General features: G+C 40.2%; 1 protein-coding gene across 1 annotated transcript in view; it reads right to left on the bottom strand.

Annotated features, from left to right (window-relative positions):
* DNER (delta/notch like EGF repeat containing) overlaps positions 1 to 21,155 on the bottom strand; it is a 278,622-nt gene that overhangs the window by 67,967 nt on the left and 189,500 nt on the right. Inside the window, exon 7 of the mRNA XM_033112831.1 lies at positions 15,576 to 15,689. Within this exon, the coding sequence (XP_032968722.1) occupies positions 15,576 to 15,689 (114 nt within the window). The remainder of the gene's footprint in view (positions 1 to 15,575; positions 15,690 to 21,155) is intronic.

The raw sequence follows: 21,155 nt of genomic DNA, 5'->3' as shown, positions 1-21,155 counted from the left end.
AAATAACCTTCAAGGCCAGAAGTTTTTGCAAAAGAAAGGGTTTATTGAGCCATATGCTAGCCAGAAAAAGGACCAGGTCCTGGGCCATATAGTCTAAACCACCAGCAGCAGGGCGTGATGGGGAAGACAAACAGATCTGATGTCCTGGGAGTGACAGGGCCCTTTGTGAGTTCAGGATAATGTCAGTTATTTTTAAAGAATTTACATTGGCTATAGAAAAGGGGGGCAAAAAACGGTGAAGTGGGGCTAGTTCCAGGAGAGGTGTACAGTCTGAGAGGAAAAAATATTTGTTGCTTTTGGATTGGTTATGGGCAGTCTAGAAAGTTCATTTGACTGGTCAATCTATCAATAATGATCACAAGGTAAATGTTTTTGAAAATGCCTCTTGCAAAAGATGCAAACAAATTAACTATGGCAGCAAAGGCAAAAGGATTGAAAAACAAAGTTTAACATTCTTGGATTCAACCACAACCACGGACACATTCAAACCCTAAAACATGAAGGGCTCAATATAGGAGAACAACTGGAATACTGCTTTGTGGAATACTGTAACATAAATAATAAAAATAATAACAATAGTGCTTCTGAAGTGACTAAAAGATTAATAACCACACTGGAGAAACAATATGTAGTTTTAATTGTAAACTAATGAGCAAATGTATTTGAATTTATAATCCCACAAGAAAGGTAGAAAATTAAAAAAAAAAAACTATTTGGTAATGTTAACCAAAAGATGCAGAGAGAATAATTAAGGTAGTGATATTTCTTGTTTGGAATATATTTCAGGTGGTACAAATACTGGAAAGAAAACACAATTGCTCCAGAGAGAAACTCAAACACATGGAAATAATGCCAGCAGTCAAGAGATTTAAGGGGAAAAAAACAAACAAACAGAAAAACAAAAAACCTCATTGCAATAAGGGGAAATTTAGAAAAGGGTGAAAGATTAAAGGGTTAAAATGGAAAATAAAACGGAACTACAAAAGAAATCTACTAAGGAATGAGGGGCTAACGCAAAGAACTGTAACTTACTTAGTTCCTGCTGCTTCAAAGTTTGTATTTGAACCAATATTTATATGAATATACCTGCTGAACATTTATTCTGTAAATAAAAGTGAAATCAACACCCTTGAGATATATACATGATGGAAATCAGATATTTAGGACCAAAAGGAAACATTTCTGGAAGATTTTAAATTGCAAGACAATGAAGTCACTCTATCTAGAATGCTATCAAGATGTCAGAAGATTCTTCAAGATCAATAAGGGTTAAATGTGGAATATAGTTATACTGGCATCTTTGCTGACTGTGTAGACTGTTTATATAGAGGAAATGATGAGTGTGGACACTTAAAACTTAGCTCGTGATTTCATTGTCTTGTAAAATGTTTCAAGCCAGAAACTTGGAAATCGTACCTGATTGCTTCCTCTCCCTTAACCCCGCACCCCTCTAACCAATCAGCGGATTCTATCTCCAAACAGATTCTATCTCCAAGAACACTTTGTGAACTCGAACATTTTGTTTCATCACCTCTGCTACCATTCTAGTCAAAGCCACAATTATTTCTCCCCTTATTACAATAGTTTCCTCTGATGAGATTCCCTGTTCTACTTTATCTCTACAACCAATTTCCCAAACAGCAATGAGAACAGTTTTCTTAAAATATAAATATTACCATCACTTCTACTCACTCGTGGAATAAAATTTGACCTCCCTTCCATGGGCCACAAGTCCCGGGGCCTTGGACTTAGCTGGTCACTCTGACCTGTCTTTCTCTAGGAACTGGCCCCACTGGCCTCCAGAAATGACAAGTTCCCAGAAATGACAAGCCATTCCCTGCTGGGAAGTTCCTGTTCCTACCTGCTCATGCAGTGGGCTGCTTCTTATGTTTCAGTTCTCTGCTTCAATGTTACACAGACAGGCCTTCCCTGACCACCCCATTCTAGCGGTACCTCCCTTGCTTATTGTGCATCACAGTACCCTGCTTACCACCTTCATTGCACTTTCCTCAATCTGTAATGGCATAGTTGTGCATTGGTTTACCTGTCTATAACTATCTCCCCCTGCCCCCCAACAAGACGGTAGGCTTCCAGGAGGAGGAGCCATGTGGGTTCCTCTCACCCTGGAGCCTCGGCACCCAGCAGAGTGGCCACTCCATAAATATGTGTGGAATAAGTGAACAGATATGAGTGGCAGGGGACATGTTCTAACAGATTTGTTACGCAATAGGATAGTTAGTAAAAGTAGATTGATAAATATGTAAGAGGTTTTAGGAGTTACGATGAGGGAATATGAAGAGGAAGAATATTAGTCACCAGCTGTTTTGATTCCAGATATATAAATGAATAATCACTGAATCAGGACAACGGTAGAAAATTTAGTTCATCTAAGTGCCTTGATGAGCAGCAAAGGAAAGCAAAGAGAAGGCAGAATCTTGATTCTCAAAGGGCTTATTCTTTAACAGAAGGGAGCAGAAGGACATGTCTGCAATGACAAGGGAACACAACCTGAGGCCATTTTGGCTTTCTGCGAACACTTTTGGAATGATTTCAGCATGGTGTGAGGTCGGAGGGTCTGGCCCAGGCTGTCAGCCTGGGATCAGTGTGTGTGTGGCACAGGCTAAAGGCAGCGATGATTCAAACGAAGGAAGGAAGGATTGTTAGTGGGGTGGTGCAGGCCAGAAAAACCTCCTGGGACAGCTGGGTTTTGCACTGGGTCTCAAAGAAGCCCGAGCTGTCGTTGGATAGACAAGGAAGAGAAATGACATTAGGATCAGAGGAGAGGTTTTGGCCAATGTTTATGGAAAACTTAATTGGGACCACATTTGTTCTGTTTCTAAGAAAGCAGACAGTTATGCAAGATAAAGAGGAGAAGGGGGACTATCTAGCAAATGCAATTACAAAACTATCAGATGTAAAAGACCCAAGACAATTGCATTTCAAATGTGACTTTTAATTTTTTAAGAAAATCCATTTGAGACAGTAAAAACCACCTGAAGGGCTTTCTCTTTAGCAGAACAAAAAGACAAATTTAGATCTAAGACAGGAACATGAAAAATAACTAGGAAATAGTCAGAGGAATATTAAATCAACTTTTCCCCAGTTTAGACTAAATAGATAAAAATCAGAAGAGATAAAACTTATTTAAAGTAGATGAATTATCTGAGCAAAAATAATTGGTTCCTAACAATGGAAATTTAGAGGTTTAGTCAGAAAGTTCTGTGTTTGCCTTTGGGCATTCATTTATCTAACCTATAGTAATACAGACTAACCATGTACCAGGGACTGCTTCAAGACCTTAGTGAGGATTCTAGTGAGGAAAACACAATAGAAAGATAAGTAAACAGATATCATCAACTAGTGCTACATGCTACTGAAGCAGGTAACAGGCAGAGAATAATGGAAACTGTCTTGACATGAATAAATAGTCATGACATATATAGTCATGACATGAGGGGGAGAGCCACATTCAAGTCTGGAGGAAGAAGGTTTCCAGCAAAGGGACGATCAGGTCCAATTGCCCCAAGTACACAGCACTGTGTTCTGAAGTGAGTGGCGCCCCCTGGAGGACAATTCCCAAGTCTGTCTTATGTTTGAAGACCAGTGAAGAAAAAGAGGCCAGTGGCCTGAAGGAGGGAAAAGCAGAGAATAGGAAGAGGTGAGGCTGCAGAGGTAACCAGGGATCTGTTGGCCCTGTACCACACTTGGGTGGGAAATCACCCGAGGTTTGAGAGTCAGGGAATGAAAACATAGGGGTCTACATTTTATAAGGATCACGTTAGCTCCTGGGTGGGAAACAGACTGCAGGGGACAAGAGTGACTCAGAAAGGATGTCAGAAAGCTACCGTAGGAGTCCAGACACCGCTGGGACCTGGGAGTCCAAGAGGCTGGAAATCTCGGGCAAACCACATAACTGGTCCCTCTGACACAAACAACAAAAAAATGTGCCCTGTGAGATCGTTGGAGGATTGCCTTATGCATATAAGAAAGATCTGAATGTTTCAACTCATTGTGAAAATTCTGAGTCTGGAGAAAATATGAACTAAGAAATGGGAAATGGAAGGATGACGGAAGTACAGAGGACCTGAGATATATGAGCCTACAATCCCCTGAGACGGGCATTATCTTTGGCATATCATGAACCGGTTAAGTAACTTGACAAATGATAATTGACAGAAGTGAAATTCAACACAGATCTGTCCCTCCCCAATGACTGGAATTCTATGCCTCCGTTTCTTCAACTGCATTCAAAACAACAACAACCTCATTTTCAGGGATTTTAAATATGCTGACGTGTGGAAACGCCGAGCACAATGCAGTTTCCACTTCCATATAAATATTGAGACCTCCCAGGGAACAGGGCCATTTGCCCCTTTCTTGTGGAGGTCAAAGCTTCTATTGGCAATAACTACTTCACAGAAACTTTCTTGGTCAGCTCTATGGAATCGATCCCTGAGAGAGCGCTGTGTTCTTCAAGCACAGTGGTTCTCAACCCTGGCTGCATGCTGGAACCACCTGGAAAGCTTTAAAAAATTTAATGCCTGGTTCCCACCTCGAGATGCTAACTTAATTGGCCTTGTGTGTGGCCTGCCATCAGGAATTTCTAAGGAGAATACACCTTTCCTTTACACAGTTTTGGTTTCTTTGGTGTTTTGGTTTTTTCTCGACTGATAGCCACAGAGTTTCTTTTATTTGGTCCTGAGGAAGAAAATGCATAAACTATTATTAAAATTTCATAACTGTCTTTAGTCTCCAACCAACACAATATCTTTGTGCCCAGTATAATTACACTCCACTGCTACACTATTCATTTACTATTTTGGGCCCCCAAATTCCATTGTCCTTTCTTTTGACAACTACGTACAACTGATTTTCCTCTGGAAACCAACATGCCTTTTTACTCAGACCTTATACTTTGGATGGAATTGACGCCATCTGTCAGCTCCAAGGCTGACCTTGTGTCTGAGGCCTCGCTAGTTAAAGCATTCCATACAATGGCCACAATGAGCGGTTCAGTGGTGGACAAATGTCTCAGTTCCGAACGATCCAAGTCGGCCCCATGGCTTTTGATTTGTTGGGAGAAGAAAAACTCTGTCCCAGCCATCCTGAAAATGGAGCCAACACAGGAAGGCGGAGAGAAGGCTGCTGGGTGACATTTGAGTCCCTAGATCAAGCCAAGCCTGAGTTCATCCTGTGTATTTCTTACAGGAGCCAGTACACCCCCTCCCCCCTTTTTTTCTTGTTAACCTATTTGAGTTGGGTTGTCTGTTTCCTAAAAATCAAGATTTTTAATGGATGCAGAGATGCCATAAAAGTCATCTTGAATGAAAAACAAAAGGCAGCCACATTAGCCTAGTCAAGCCTCCTGATACAAAATAAATAAATAAATTAGAAAATAAATACGTGGATGATAAGAGTAAGGGGGAAAAAAATAGAAACTCTGAGGAAAGGGATAGGACCAAAAGAAAGAGCCTTTCACAAGTGTGTCCATCAACTAGATATAATTTACACCCTTTTGAAATTCTCAGACTTCAAGTAGAAAATGAGATGTTGGGTTTTTTCCTAATTGCTTGGGATTTCTTCAGCTGGGTCTTACCTCTGCAAATGTACCCCAGGATTTCCAGAATTATAAAAGTTACATACAACTTGTAAGTCCTTTAAACCAGTAGTTCTAGTTCTAGGAGTCTGTCCTGAGGAAATAGATGAACAAATGCATAAAAAATATAATTACATACTAACAATTGTCACCCCAATAAATTAAATATATATATATATATATATATATATATATATATATATATATATATATATAATTACAAAATGTTCTCTGCAGCATGATTTAAAAAAAAAGTGAAAAAAGAAAAAGAATGAAAAAAGACAAACCTAGATGTCCCCTTTACAGAAACCATTTCCTCAGCAATCCTTAAAACTTGTCATCCCTCATTTTGTCCTGGCCTCTCTTCTTTCCCACATTATGTTTTTTCCTGGGTTGGCCTCACACATGCCCACGGCTAAAATTAGGATCTGTATATGGGAGTCTCTCAAATCCACCTCTCCAGCCTAGTTCTCTCTCCCACGCTTCAGGTTCATTTATTCCATTGTCTATTCAACGTCTCCTCTGAATATTCTATGGAGTCATTAAATTCATGTCCCAAATCCAACTTCTCATCCTCCCCTCTCAGAGTTGCTCACCCCCAGACATGAGGTTGCCTAAAACTTTCTGAAGGATGGCTTGTCCTCCGTGGACCTTCTCCTCCTCTTACAGCCAATCTGTCCACTTCTCTCTATCTCCATCGTCACCACCTGGATTCATTCCCCCAGTAGAGCTCACCCAAAGTACTGTAACAAGAGTCCTAACAGTTTCTCTGACTCGTACCCTCCTCCAATCCATTCTTCCCCCATTAGCCACAGTAATTTCTCCCAGACGCTAAAGTTCTGCCCTTCCCCTGCTCCAACTGTTCATTGTTGAAAGGCCTGTGGGAGTTGGCTCCTTCTTCTATCTCTAGCCTGTATGTTCCCTCCATCACAATCTGCGTTACAGCTCTGTTAACTTCTTCTCTCTCTTGCCTTCACACATGCTATTGGTTCTCCCTTCCTGGGTGACTGCTCTCTGCCTGCGCATGGTCGTAACTTACTCATCTTGGTGCTGCTTCTCCTTCCGGTCTCAGTTCAAGCATCTCTTCTCTAGGAACACTTGCTGACTTTCCTTCCAGCCCGCAGTGTGGGTGAGGGGTACCTCTTCTCAACGACCCGGTCACCCCAGTAGAGCCCTGCCGTATCACTGATCATGGCGTCTCTCATGCCCACTATTCCTTAAGACCCATGAGGCCACAGCCACATCGGCCTGTTCACTCCTAGATCCCTTGTGACAAGCACAGTAACTGCCACAGGCAGGTGATGGTATGTGAATGACTCAGTCTTTTACTAAGTCATCATGCCTCATTCATATGATGGAATAGCATACAGCTATTAATAACAATTCTTCAGAAAAATAATTAACAATACAGGAGAATAATTGGAACGCATTGTTCACTTTGAGAAGCGCATTACAAAAGAGAATGCCTAATTTTGGTTTTCTAAAAAGTGCATTTAAAAAGACACTTCAAAGAGGTTCACCTAACATTTAAGGTGATCTCTCTTGGAGTTGGAATTATGGGTATTTTTTTCCTTTGAGCTCATCTGAGCATAGATTTCTTTGATGACTAGGGGGAAATGATAAATCTATACCGAGGGTGCCAAAAAAAGTATACATATTTTAAGAAAGGAAAAAACTGTATTAAAATTGTAATACTCAATATAAACCGATAACAAAAGATGAATACAAGTCACGTTTGACCAGAGGTGCTCAAAGTGGTTACCATCAGCGTAATTTTAATAAGAGTTTTTTCCTTTCTTAAAATGTGTATACATTTTTTTTGGCACCCTCTAAATATATATGCTAGCGACTGAATATATTTTATATACTCAGAGTGCTGTTTCAAGCCCGAGGCTGTAACTGAAAAGAGGGTCGCGGTCAAGTGCAGGGATAGTGGACAATGACCGCATGTGATGTCCTGCTTCACAGTGACCAGAGAACTGCTAAGTGCAGGCTCTTAGTTGAAAGTGAGGAAGGGACTCTAAAAAGGACAAATTCTTTGTATAAATTGCAATCGCAATCGAATATAATTGGGGCAATTGAAAAGAAGGGCAGTGAACTGTATTAAGTAAGGAGCAGCCGTTAAGTATCTATCTTCAGCAGCCTTTTATAGATATGATATTAGGTCACATGAGATGAGAAATTGGTTGGAAAAACCAAGTCAAAGAAAGGGTTATTTCACCAAAACTACACATGCTAAAGTAATTGGCGAGCATTCTTTTCCTTTCACAGATTTACGTTTGTTCAGTGTCTCCCAGGCCTGGGTCTCTGTGTGAGTCCTACTTTAAGATGCTTCTAGGAGTCAGAGCTTAGATCTGAATAGCGAAGACTGGGACCCAGGCCTGCATCTCCTGGTATTTTGGTCCAAATCAGACACAAATTTCACTCTAGCTGCCTCCAATTGTTGTGGTCTAAAGAGGGGTATGTATAAGGAGATAAATTCTGCTGCAGGGAAAACTAAAAATTATATTTACTTCTAGGATATGTGTATTTCGCTTGTAAAGGATCTGTGTTGCTTTTAGAACAATTGTGTGGACACTCTGCTACTGGTACAGAAAAATAAGCTTTTAACCAACAGATTGTTCCACGAATAACATCTGAAAATTCCAGACCAAAAATAAACCAAAAAAAAAACCAATAACCTCAAGTTTCTGGAAAGTGAACAAAAGCAGGCAGATTTGGGAGGAGAGTCAAACCATGGAGGCAGCAGCCAGCATGCAGTGAGTCTCGTGTTTGGGGGGCCCCACCCTTCAGCAGCCTCCGCTGTGATGGTGGGGAGGCCAAGATGCTAGTATTAAACCTGCTCTTTCCGTCCCAAGCAACCCTGGGAAGGCAACTGGGATAGACACACCATGAGGCGTGAAGGTGGGTCCTGGGAGAGAAGAGAGCTGCAGAAGAGGAGCCCCAAATTCTGTGTCTGATCTCTGCTCACGTCTCTGGGTCACTCCTATACCATGCATGAACGGGACACTGAAAGCAACCGGATGAGATCTGAGCTCCCCTCACTACTGGCATTACTAAGTTCACAATGAGTCTAACCAATGAGAGTCACCTGGTTACATTACTGAACACTGGTTCAGCCATCTTGGCTACAGTTTCCTCCCGTATGAAATGACAGTATTGCTATAGTTTCCATGTTTGCTCATTCATGCACTCAACAAATGGCTCATAGGTGCTTAAGCACAAAGTGCGCTAAGGACTACAAAAAAGTTTAGCATTACTGCGCTCAACAAGCCGAGAGCCCCATGAGGAAGAGTGGACATGCACCCAACGCTATAGCTGTTACACAAGGTAGAACCAGACCAGAGGAGATACCAGTACAGCAGGGAGAACATGGACTCCAGAATCAGACACACCTGTGCATATATCCTGGGCCCACCAGGACCTCAGAGCCTCAGGGTCTACCTTGTACAGCTGCTCTGAGGATTAAGGAGTGCCATTGCTATTAATCCCTTACTTACTCCATGCCAGGCATGGTTCTACCCACTGTATACTCAGTTAATCCTTGTAGCAACTTCACAGGCTGGTCCTAATCCTCAGTCTACAGATGCGGGAAATCAGGCACAGAGAATTTAAGATGACTTGCCCACGGTCACCAGGTAGTAAATGCTCAAACACAGATTCAAGCTCAAGCAGCTAACTACCTGACCCCCACCTGTTAACTGCTAGGTTAGGCTGAATAGTAAATTCACAAGCCACGTACAGCGCTTAACTCGTGGTAGGTACTCGACAAGTGGCAGCTTTGATCACTGAAGTTACTGTTACTGCTGACACTGCTGTGATGACTATGAGAGAAACAACCATTGAAGTGTTAGACATATACATGAATTTTTAAAGCGAAAAAGTTTTAAGGACGCTCTAAAGAATTTTCATGTGCAGATCTGGGCACATACTTTTAGAACTCAGAATTTATGTTTACCCATTGGTTATATCCTACCTCTTTTTAAAAAAGAAAAACACCAAGACATCATTAGTTGGTCTTCATTCAGTCATTAAGCTGTAACTTCTGACTGCCATCTGCCAGCACTAACCTGGGCATCAGACTGGTTCCCAAAGGGAAGAGACCTACTGAGGGTTAGGACCCACTCGGTCCCTGAAAGTGAGTGCACCTGCTCCCCCTGCTAATGGGAGATGCAGGCAAACAAAATTCCTTGCAGGATTGTTATTTAAACAATTTCAGAGAAACTGGGCTACATGAAAATAAAAAAAGAGAAAAGAACCAATGGAAATATGGACTCTACTGTAAATCAGAAATTCATCAGCTTGTGCCAAACACATAGAAAATGTTACTCACACTTAATAAGCCTTAATACCCTACTTTGTTTCCAAAAGGTGAAACCATATGGCACTTGGAACTCCAAGGATCTCAGGTGCTACAAGTCCCACATGAAGTAGTGATTTAGGGATAATGGCAAATTTTAAAAGAATAAGAACAGTATTATATTCAGGCCTGGTAATTTTATGAGGACCTGTTACATGTTTTTTATATAAATATATGCTGTTTTATATAGTCCTGAGAGGGCTTTCACCAAAATCAGGATACTGGGGGAATACAATCAAATCCTACGACTGTATAACTCCTAAATCCTTCTTGGGTAACATGCCCAGTTTCTGAACAACACAAATGAATCTCAGAGATAATTTTTATGACACGCGTGACTATTGCCTGTAAATCCCTTTAAGATGAAAAGCATTACCACTGACACTTGAGTTGAACAAAAGGATTTATATGGCTAGATTACTCAAAACTATAAAATGTAGAAAAACAAAAATAGTTTGGATAAACCTTTGCAGCATGTTGCAACGGGATTTAACCTGCAGAGCCTTTGGCCCAACACTGAGGTTTAAACCCAGGCCTTCCTTAGAGTCACACAGAGGTGTTGAAACTTTTCTCTATAAACATCACTTAAATAAACAAAGTGGATTTATTGACTCAGCAAGGGGCTGTTAAGTGGATATATTTGAATCAAAGACTTTTAGGAAAAGGGCCACTTAAAGGTAATGGTCAACCCTCATCATTTTACAAGGAAACAATGGCTGAAAGAGATAAAAATTGTATGTCTCACCCAAGGTGATAGGACTAATTCTTCTTCTTCATCAGCATCATCATAGCTAACATTTATTCAGCACTTAACGACTTGCCAACTTAAAAGGGGTGTATCGTATCATCCCTGTTTGCTAAATAAGAAAAATGAGCCTTGGAGAAGCAAAGAGCTGTGGATGGATCCAGACTTCAAAACCCAAGCAGTGTAGCCCTAAAAACCCACATTTGTCACCACACCACTCTCCTACCGTGTCATCAGAACCAGAATCAGGTCTACTGACCTCCAAGCCAGAGAAAGACACCAACTCTCCACACTCGGTAATGGAATTTCCAAGTTAGAAGATCTGCCAAGTCTGACAGTAAAATCCAACATGGCATTCCAACAGTTATAGGACTGAAAGAAATGAGTCCCCTACCTGCTTGCAATACTTGCCTTCAAAATTGTAGTCCAAGAGCAGTTAGTATGAATTCTATGTATCTATAATCCTATCAGAAGGTGTAGCACTGGAAAAGGTCTTTACATTAATGTTTTTAAAATACACTGGAGAAATGTAGCATGAAGACTCATATTCTCACATCTGTCTCCGATGGCCATATGCCTTATAGGGCAGGTAGATTTCAGGAAGGTGGTTAGATTACGTGAGATGTGTCCTGTGTGGTGTAAATGGTCATGAGCACAGAAATGACGAATGTGCTTTATTGCTGAATGTTTTAATCTCCATTGATTTATTTTTACTTCTTATTAATTTACGTGACATTAGACTTCAAATTCCCAGGGTGGGAAAGATACAAGTTGAGATGCCAAAGCAAAGATGATGGCTAGACAGTAATACTCAGATTTTATTTCTATAGGTGTTTAAATATATCCATGTATCCATATATACATACTGAAATATAACAGGCAGTGATGGTGAGTACATATAATTAGACATCTTCAGAATTAAAATGCTTTTAGTTTAAAATTTTAAGAATCTCAAAGCTGTGAACCAACCAGAAAGACAGTATCAATGTAAAGAGTAAATACTGAGACAATCAAACAAAATACTTTTGTCGTTATCATTCAATTAGGTCACTATAAGAAAATACTCATGATACTTTTACTTTTGTTTCTTATCACCTCCACTGTAACCAGAAGCCACAACTACACTTTTCAAATATGGACCTAGTGAAAGTTAAGTAGAAATTCAAAGAAAAGACAGAAGCCAGTGATGAAGGATAAAGATGTAAGTGTAGAAGAATGGACAGCTTCCAGAAGGAGAGAGTAAATGATAATTATTGCACCCTCTGTCTCTCAGGCCTGCTCGACTTTGAACTTTTGAAGAGGTTAAAAAAGAAAAAAAAAAAAAAAAGAGTTAAAGAGACAGGTACTCAGGAAGGAATTCAACCTCTAAGGACTTGGCCCAGGTCAGATGGAAAAGAATCCTTGAAGGAAACAGGATGAACATGAAAAGGATGGAAAAAAGCGAGGAAATGAATGTGTAGTGTCAAAAGCACTATCCAGAGGGAAAACCCAATTTTAAGAGCTTTCTGGACTGGGAAGAATTGTGAAAGGATTTCACTGTACTTACGGAAAAAAAAACTTTTTTCTAACTTTTTCCAGACTTAAAAATTTTTATCACGGACATATAAAAGTTTGAGAACCCAACAAGCTTTGCATTTATTTTACTCATTACTATGGTTACAAATATAATCTTTAAATATAAACATAATAGAATTTATTTTGAAGAATATATTCCGAGGTGGGATCAGACAATGGTTAAAAATGCCAAGAGTGGCCTGCGTTTAAACGTCTAGCTATGTGATCTCAGGCAAGTTATTTAATTCTCATGTGCCTCAGTTTCCCAGTGTGTATCTGCCTCATGGGATTTTGTGAGGATCAAATGGATAAGCAGATACGGTGAATGATATGTAAGTGTTGACTTTTAAAATTAATTTATTTAAAAGATATTTACTAAGCTCCTACTAGTATAAAATATGGAGGTATATGCTCCTTGGGTAGGGTACTGGGAGCAGGTGAGAGAGAAAAGATGAACAAAATACATTTCCTGTCCTCAAAGGATAACACAGTGAAGCAAGGCAGACAGCATCAACACAAACAAAGGAGTAAATAAAAAGGGGGCATATGGCAAATAATATTAGGAAATAATTCATAATTTTCTTAGGTGTGATAATGGTATTGTAGCCAACAAAGAGAATGCCCTTATTCTCAGAAAACACAAACTGATTTATTTGGGGATGAAGTATTATGATGTCTATAACTTACTTTCAAATTACTTTCCCCCAAAAAAGAAATTATATATGTAAATACACACATATAAAGCAAACATGCCAAAATGTTCATCACTAGGGGGAAGAAAAGAAATTACAGAAGGGTCGAGTGCTGGCTGAGAACTCCAAAACACTCTGCGAACTTGAGACACTTTACACATGTGTTTTCACAGTGTGGCTGACTGGAGACACGGGCTCTTTTTAAAGTGCAAAGTGCTCTATAAATAGTTTCTACAACCACCATATTATGCACAGGCCAGTGGAAGGGGCCGCTTTAAAAAGACGGGTCACTAGTGATGTGCTCCTGCTAAGAGGCTTCCAAACATTGCCATGAACCCCGCAGAACGATAACGAAAGCCCCCTTGCCCTGGTCAGTCTTCAGTGAAGGTGAACCTGAGAATGAAAGTCTTCACACAAAGACTGCTGGGAAATTGGTCTTCACCCTTTCAATTCTAGATGACCACGTTTTCTCTAGGCTTTATCTAGACAGCGTGGAAGAGCTGAGAAGCCGTTCGGTAAAGGAGAAGGTCCCTACACAACGCCCTAGATGCTCGGGTGTGAATTACAAGCTATAAACTAAGTCTCTGTTAAAACTTAGCGCAGATTTTTCCTCCCACTTCAAGCCTCATATAGCAACTGCCCAGCTGACATCTCCACTCGAATGTCACAAGGACTCCTCAGGCTCAACGTGTCCAGAATAAAATACATCTCCTCCACATCGCTTTCTCTCCATGGATGGCACAACCAATGACAAAGTGACAGAAGCCACCAACTTGCCACCTCACTCTGCCTCACGCTCCGTATCCCCTCTACCTCCCAACCCCCTCCACTTTACCTCCCAAGTTCTCTCAAACCCTTCAGCTTCCCTCCTTCTCAGATTCTACCCTTCTCCTCCTAGCAGTCAGCATTTATTTCCCAGACTGCTACGACAGTCCCCAAACTTTTCGCCTCATTCCCACTCTTGTCTCTCTCCAATCTATACTGCTCCAGAATGAAAATTTTAAATTGTCATTAAAATTTATCAATGGTTTAAGAGTAATAATTATTAGGAAAACCATAATGATAAAGCAGTTAATAATTATTGAGCTGCTTCCTGATAGCAGGAAGTAGCTGCTATCAAAACAATACTACTACAGCACTCTGGAGTTTTCCAAGTGCTTCCACAGAAATTCCATCTAATCCCACAACGGTCCTGTGAAGGTAGCAGTATCATCACCTCCCACATTTACTAGAAAAGGGAAAGAAGAATTGGGTGGGGAAGGGAATTGACGATTTGCCAGCAGTCGATTACCCTATGACCCTGAAGCCCACTGCTGTGTGTAGGTACAGCCAAGTTAGGCGGTAATGTCTAACCCAGGTGTGGCAAAGCTGTGGAAATCTGAGAAATGCTATAGGCAAGTGACGATGGGTACTGCTTGTGCAGTCATCCACCCTTCCAATGCTCTCAAGTTTTCCATCTGTTTAAGAGACTCAAGTGGAGGGTGAGGAGTGGGGTTCATCCAGCGTGTTTAATTCCATTGTCATGGTAACCACATTCATTGCAAGCACACACAGCTAGAGAGGACGATAATTAGGCTGGCCTCAGCCATTCCGCCCCCACCACTACCCAGATGAGCAGGACCCAGAGACAGGATTCACTCCGTTAGCTGACATTCAGGTCTCCAAAATATTAAAGAGTATGAGGCACTGCCCATAGCAAGTGCTGCTCCTGGCAACCCTGGGTTACCTGGGCATCAATGGCTTTTTATCAATAACCACGTGGTGCAACTGCCCTCCTCTGGCCTTGCAGCCAGGAGCAGCTTAGGGTGAATTTGTGTACAGGGATGTTTCCTTCCACACTCAAACTCTACATTTAACCTCTGCAGAGGTTGCCATTCTGTTCTATGTAGTTGTCAATGGCACTTCTGTGGATCAGGACCTTACAAGCTGGCTTTAAGGAAGAAGAAAACTCTAAGGAAGAAAACTTTAAGGAAGAAGAAGAAATATCATGTTATTCCTACAACATCAAAGGTTTTAAGTTAGGCTTCCCATAACATCCCTCAAAGCAGAAATGGGAACGAAACCTCTCCAAGTCCAGAATCAGTCCTTGAACACACCAGCACGATAGCTGTGACTGCCCACCGGCTCCTTCGGGTGAAACCACTCTAACATAAAACTATTTTTACACATAAAAGTGGCTCTAATGATGTGGCTTTCCAGGTGACTTGAAGTTTCTGAGATGTTATAAAGCTGATTTAAAAACAAAAGCAGGTGAACTTTATGCTGAAATTTTTTGTATGTGAACTGGTATCAAAAACCAAATAATTTAACAAAATAGGAATCTTAACGAGTGACATTCACCATTAGAAAGAAATTCCATTGTGTTATAGTTATTCATTTTCAATGTATAAATAAAAATCACAAAAATTCCTAGATTGTCTAATATTCAACCATAATTTTTAAGCCATTCTAGCATAGAACTGTTAATAAAAAAGAAAGAAAACTATTTGATCCTTTGTTTTATAAATGGAACAAAATAGAAAGTTCTCTTGTATAGTGTCTTTCAGTACTTAAAGTACAAAACTTACCAAATTAGGTTATGATTTAAACTGGAAAACAAAACGTATTCCTGCGGGTAATAATACTTACCTTCTGGACACTGGCAAGTGAATCCACTGAGATTAGAAATGCATGTTGCTCCATTTCTGCATGGGTCTAGGATACAATAATCAATCTTGGATTGACAAAGCTCTCCAGTATAACCTGAATAAAACAATAAAGACATTTTATAAAATATGCTATTCCAAAACTACCATGAACCATCCCATGAACTGATGGAGTCAACTGGTACCCACCAAACAAAGGAGCAGCCCTGAGCTCGTACCTCCCATGCAATCCTTGATCTAAGTTGATTTTGCAACTCAACACAATCATAGCAATTTAGAATAACAGTTCAAAAAACATTTACAGTGCAAAAATCTTTTTTTTGCAAAAAACAGACTGCTCTTCAGCATTAGCTCTGCGTTTTATTTTGAAATTCTAGCCAGAACTTTCAGGAGCTGAGACTGAAGACCACTGTTCCTGTTAATAGCTTCCTTCTGACAAGTCAAAACAGAATCTACAGCACTCTGCTTGACCTAACAAAGATGGCTGCACTTCCCTAGGTTACCCCAATACCAACTTTAAAAAATGCACTAGGGAAATTTCTCGGTATTAAAATTTTTTAATCGAGAATATTTTAGAGCTACATGAAACTTTCTGTGTTCGTTTCATACCCTATCCTATCCCCTCATTTTAAACAGAAAGAAGTTGAGACACATATAATGTTAAGCACATTAATATGTTAATATTAATTCTTACTGGAATCACAACTCCAACCCAGTAAATTCTCTGTGAAGCAAGATGCCAGTGGTAGTTTTGTTGGATAGTTAGATAACCACACACCTGTGATGAGGAAATAAGGACTTAAAGATATTGGAATACCTGTGTAGCCAAAAAGCTTATGTAAATTCCAAATTTTTTATTAACTTTGAAAACAAAGCCCTCCAGAGAGACGAGTTTGAAAAAACAACATGCCAGTATGTTTTTCATTTTAAAGTGGGAAATGCCATGTTTCCCCAAAAATAAGACCTAGCTGGACCATCAGCTCTAATGCGTCTTTTGGAGCAAAAATTAACATAAGACCTGGTCTTATTTTAATATAATGTAAGACTGGGTCTTATATAATATGATATGATATGATATGATATGGTATGATATATGATATGATATAATATAAGACCAGGTCTTACCTAATATAATAAATATAATAATTATAATATAATACAATATAATATAATACCAGGCATAATATAATATAATATAATATAATACCAGGTGTTATATTAATTTTTGCTCCAAAAGACGCATTAGAGCTGATGGTCCAGCTAGGTCTTATTTTCGGGGAAACACGATGGTTATGAAAGAAATTTTGGAAAATACAAGACGTAAAATGTTGACAGAAAAAAGTTGCCCTTATTTCTGTTATTTGAGTAACAGAACTATTAATCCTTTGGAGATAATTTGTAACAGAAATTGTTATGCAGAAGTATTTTCTACACCATTATAATCATATTACAACAGTTTACATCTTTCTGGGATATATACATAAAAATTGTCTTTCTGAATTATTAGTTTGAAAGACTGTCATTAGCACTTGAATCTTTGAGATTTCCAAAAATAAATCAACGACATTACAAGAGAAATGATTTGCCGGAACTTCAATTACATGCCATGCGAGTCTAAATTACAGACTGAATGTGGAGGCACTTATTTGCAGTCCTACTCTTTCTTACATGCCTCTAAACAGTCTAGGAGATGGCCGCTAATACGTGGGTATGAGAAGATGAGTAAAATGATCGTGAACTAAAAATCCAAACACCAGGGCAAAAAGCTATTTCAAAATTCCAGAATAAAATATTTTCATGTGACATTAGGCTTAAAACATACTTTAAAATGAAAGCTCTAAATTTGGAATGAGGGAGAGTGAATTATTTTTAAGAGGAGTGTTACAGATCACTTTTTGGCTAAAAATAATAGCTAATATTTATAATAGAGCACTTATTTTCTTTTCTCCCACATATTAATTGATCCTCGCTGCAACCCTGTGAGGTCAGTACTATCATTTACCCATTTTACAAATGAGCAAACTGAGGATTAGAAAGGTTAACTAATTCACACAAAATCACACAGGGAGTCAAATTTCTGAGCCTAAATCCTTAAACATAACATTATGCCTAAGGCAACACACACACAACATCATCAAGAATATATTTAACATGAAAGAAAAATAACACATAAGAAAATACGTATATATAGATAAACAGAGATAGATATAAAGCAAACACTGTAAACATTCACCTGTAACCTATAGCCTCTGTGTGGTTATGCTTGGGCTGGAGGGGCTAAGAATTTTTATTATTTTAAATCCTGCCTTCAAAGGTTCTACAATACGGCTAGAAAAGTACATTTATGAAAAAGATAACCAATTACAAATGATAACTTCTTAGAGGTAATGTGGTTTAAAGGATATAGTTATGAATCCTGTAATGAGAAAGACCTTAGAACTGTGACCATAGAATCACACAAAACCATGAAAAATAGCCAGGAGCCAATTAGATAGATATCTGTAAGAGGTGTGTGTCCCTTACCAGACTTGAAAGGATATGAAAAGAATGCAGGATTCCGTGAACTTCAAAGTTCCTTGGAGAAAACTTTAACAAACACCTTCTTTACATTTTTATTTGGGAATTGTAAACATACTTAGCTTCAACAATTACTAACATTTTGACCATTTAATTTCATCAAGTCTCCTCATATTTTCATATTTTTCCTGTTGTGGTATCTTAAAGCAAATTTCATTTCACCTATAAAGACTTCAATATGTCTCCCTAACTAAAGCAGATTGTTAAAAGATTACTTTTAATGGCTTCTTTAATTAATGTTTGGTCCCATTTAGAAATTTAATTAAACAGTTTAAACTGTATGTAATAATATAAACAATTTCTTCTTAAGAACCACAATTGTCTGATAATACGCAAATCTTCCCATGCACTTAATTTGTTTTTATCCACTAAATCTAATAAATTAAACCTATAAGCAAAGATGAATCTCAACTGCTGTTAAATGCTCTACTACTGTGTGCACATTTAGCAGGATTTCGATCTAAGAAGCTAATCCACAGTTGCCCTGTGTGGGGTGTCTGGGATTGTCCTAATGGTTTGGGGGTCCCGTTGGCATTCAGCAGTGGAGATGCTGAAGCCCTGCCCGCCTGAGATGGCCCAAGATAACGGAGCTGTCAATATCCTCCCTCCCCCCACTGGGGGACACTAGTCAAGGTTCAGTCACTAGATCATTGCTTTTGTTCCGGAGCTTTAAAGATGTTTCAAATATGGGAAACACAGAACTATAAATTTAAATAAACATATGTACTGGCTAGACCTGTCAAGTAGTATGCGAATATTGGCATGTGTACGGGTCAGTATGACTGGAGGTGAGACTGAACAGTGGAGGAATGTGGGAGGGAAGGGAGAAGGAGGCAGGGCTGGGACCAGGGGGATTACAGGACTCCTGAGCAGATCCTTAGCTGCAGGCGGCCAGTGGCTCAGCTACTGGGACGCTGCTGCGCTGTAGTTCAGCACCTGTTGTTTTGGTGTGGACCAGGCCTGGTGTTACTGTCGCCTTCAGGGGAGTTGCCAGTTGGACGTTTCAGGAGTGCCATCACTGACTGCCAACTGAGGCCAGCTGTGGGAGAAGAGAGGCAGAGGCAAGGCCCACCAACGTCCTGTGGAGGTTTAAGAGGCTCTTAAACACCAGTGAGTCATTTCCTGGGCCCTGACAGAGCAGTGTCTTACGTGCCGTTGGCAGATAAATCATTAATACTGATCTATATGTAATAGTCTGAACTGGATGCCTAAGGTTTACATAAATCACCCTCCCTGTGTCTTTTGTTCTTTTATTGATGTCATAACCAAGGGGTAAGACTAAATGAATGATTGGTAGGAATGTAAATGGAAAAAAACGCCATTAAAACTTTGCCTGGGTTCTTCCTTCCATCCTGCCGAAAGTTAGTCTCTTCTCCAGGAAATAAAGTAACCACACTAATCATGAAGAATATTTCCTTATCCTACCAAAGCGGTGACAGACACCCAAAGGGCCCAGTAGCAGATATTCAAGCAAGACAGATATTCAAGTCAACACAGTAGATAGGAAAGGTAACATGTGGTGGCCATTCTGTGTGTGTGATGGGAGACCCGTTCTGGAAGAATCAGACTTATGGTTCCAATTAAAATGTTTAGTAGTTGATTTTTGATTGATGAGTTTAAGTTCTCATGGCATGGGGGACTACAGGCCTGTGAGTGAAAGACAAGGCTAAACCAGTACATACTGGGATGTTTAGCAAGGTACAGTGATTTGAGAATCACTATAATTTATAAGCTGAACTCTTGCAAGGGAACAAACACCAAAGATAATTTCAGATAATCCTCCCTGTGCATAAAAGCCACTCTAAGACTTCAAAAACTTCACCCCCTAGAATCCCTTCATCACTTTGCAGGGGCTGTTCCCTCTGACTCCACACCCTTCCATGGATGACGTCCCCTCTCATTAGTCAGGTCTCCGCTCAGAAATCACCTGCTCAGACCTCAGGCCTCTTGCCCTCCTTAATTCTTCATGTTAGTGCTATTGCGAGTCGACAAAACACACATATGCTTGTTACCTCCCCACCTAGAAGGTGGCCCCACCGGGGTGGTGCTTTGGCCCTTCCATGCTCCGCTCCGTCATGCTTATCAATACCTGAAATGATTTCCTTTATTGTTTCCCTTTCAAGAACAGAAACTCCCCAAGTATCAGGACTTTGTCCTGTTAATAGCTGACTCCCTGACATTTAGACCTGTCCTGGCACAAATATTTTTGAAGAAATGAATCAACTTGCTTAACGTTTTTGCCCCAAGCTCAATTACACCTTTCAGTTTAGTTTTAGCCCCTCCCTAAGCACTAATACCCGGAACAGCATGGGTGAAATGTGCTAGTTACTCTTCTTTCTAATGCACATTAAAATAAATACGTAGCTGAGAATGAAAAGAAAAAAATGTTACCTCTAAAATGTGCTATCTAAAATCACCTATGACGTGCAACGGCCTGTGCTTCCACTTTAGCTAACATAGCAGTGGAGCCACGGCCCTGCCAAAGGGCCCTCACTCCCCAGCCAGACCAGGATGGGTGGGGGGGCGGGGGGGTGCTATGCTGATCCTCTTCTCAACTTCTTGCTTCTCCAACTAGCGTTCGGCACCCTCAGCAGGTACCTGCAACACGGCAAATCAATAGACCTGAAACAGAACTCTCCTCCTGCAACAGGGCCTCTCCAGGTTGAATTTCTAGGTCTGTGGTTCTCCACTGGGGCGGTTCTCCCCTGAGAGAATATGGCAATGTCTAGAGACATTTATTGTCACACCTATGGGCATGCTACGGACATCTGGTGGATAAAGGCCAGGGATGCTGCTAAACATCCTATAATTCTCAAGACAACCCCACCACAACAAAATTATGCAGCCCAAAATGTCCCTCAGGCCGCAGTTAGAACCTCAGCGTAAGTCCATGAGACCTTGGCCCTTTATCATAAAAACCCTCGTTTTTGTCCCAGCACCTCTCATCTTCCTGGAAACAGAAACTGGTCCTTCATAAAGCAGGAGA

The sequence above is a fragment of the Rhinolophus ferrumequinum genome, chromosome 8, assembly GCF_004115265.2.
Source record: "Rhinolophus ferrumequinum isolate MPI-CBG mRhiFer1 chromosome 8, mRhiFer1_v1.p, whole genome shotgun sequence".
Classification (NCBI taxonomy): domain Eukaryota; kingdom Metazoa; phylum Chordata; class Mammalia; order Chiroptera; family Rhinolophidae; genus Rhinolophus; species Rhinolophus ferrumequinum.
The sequence above is the reverse complement of the archived record's forward strand: the minus strand, read 5'-3'. Positions and strand labels throughout refer to the sequence as shown.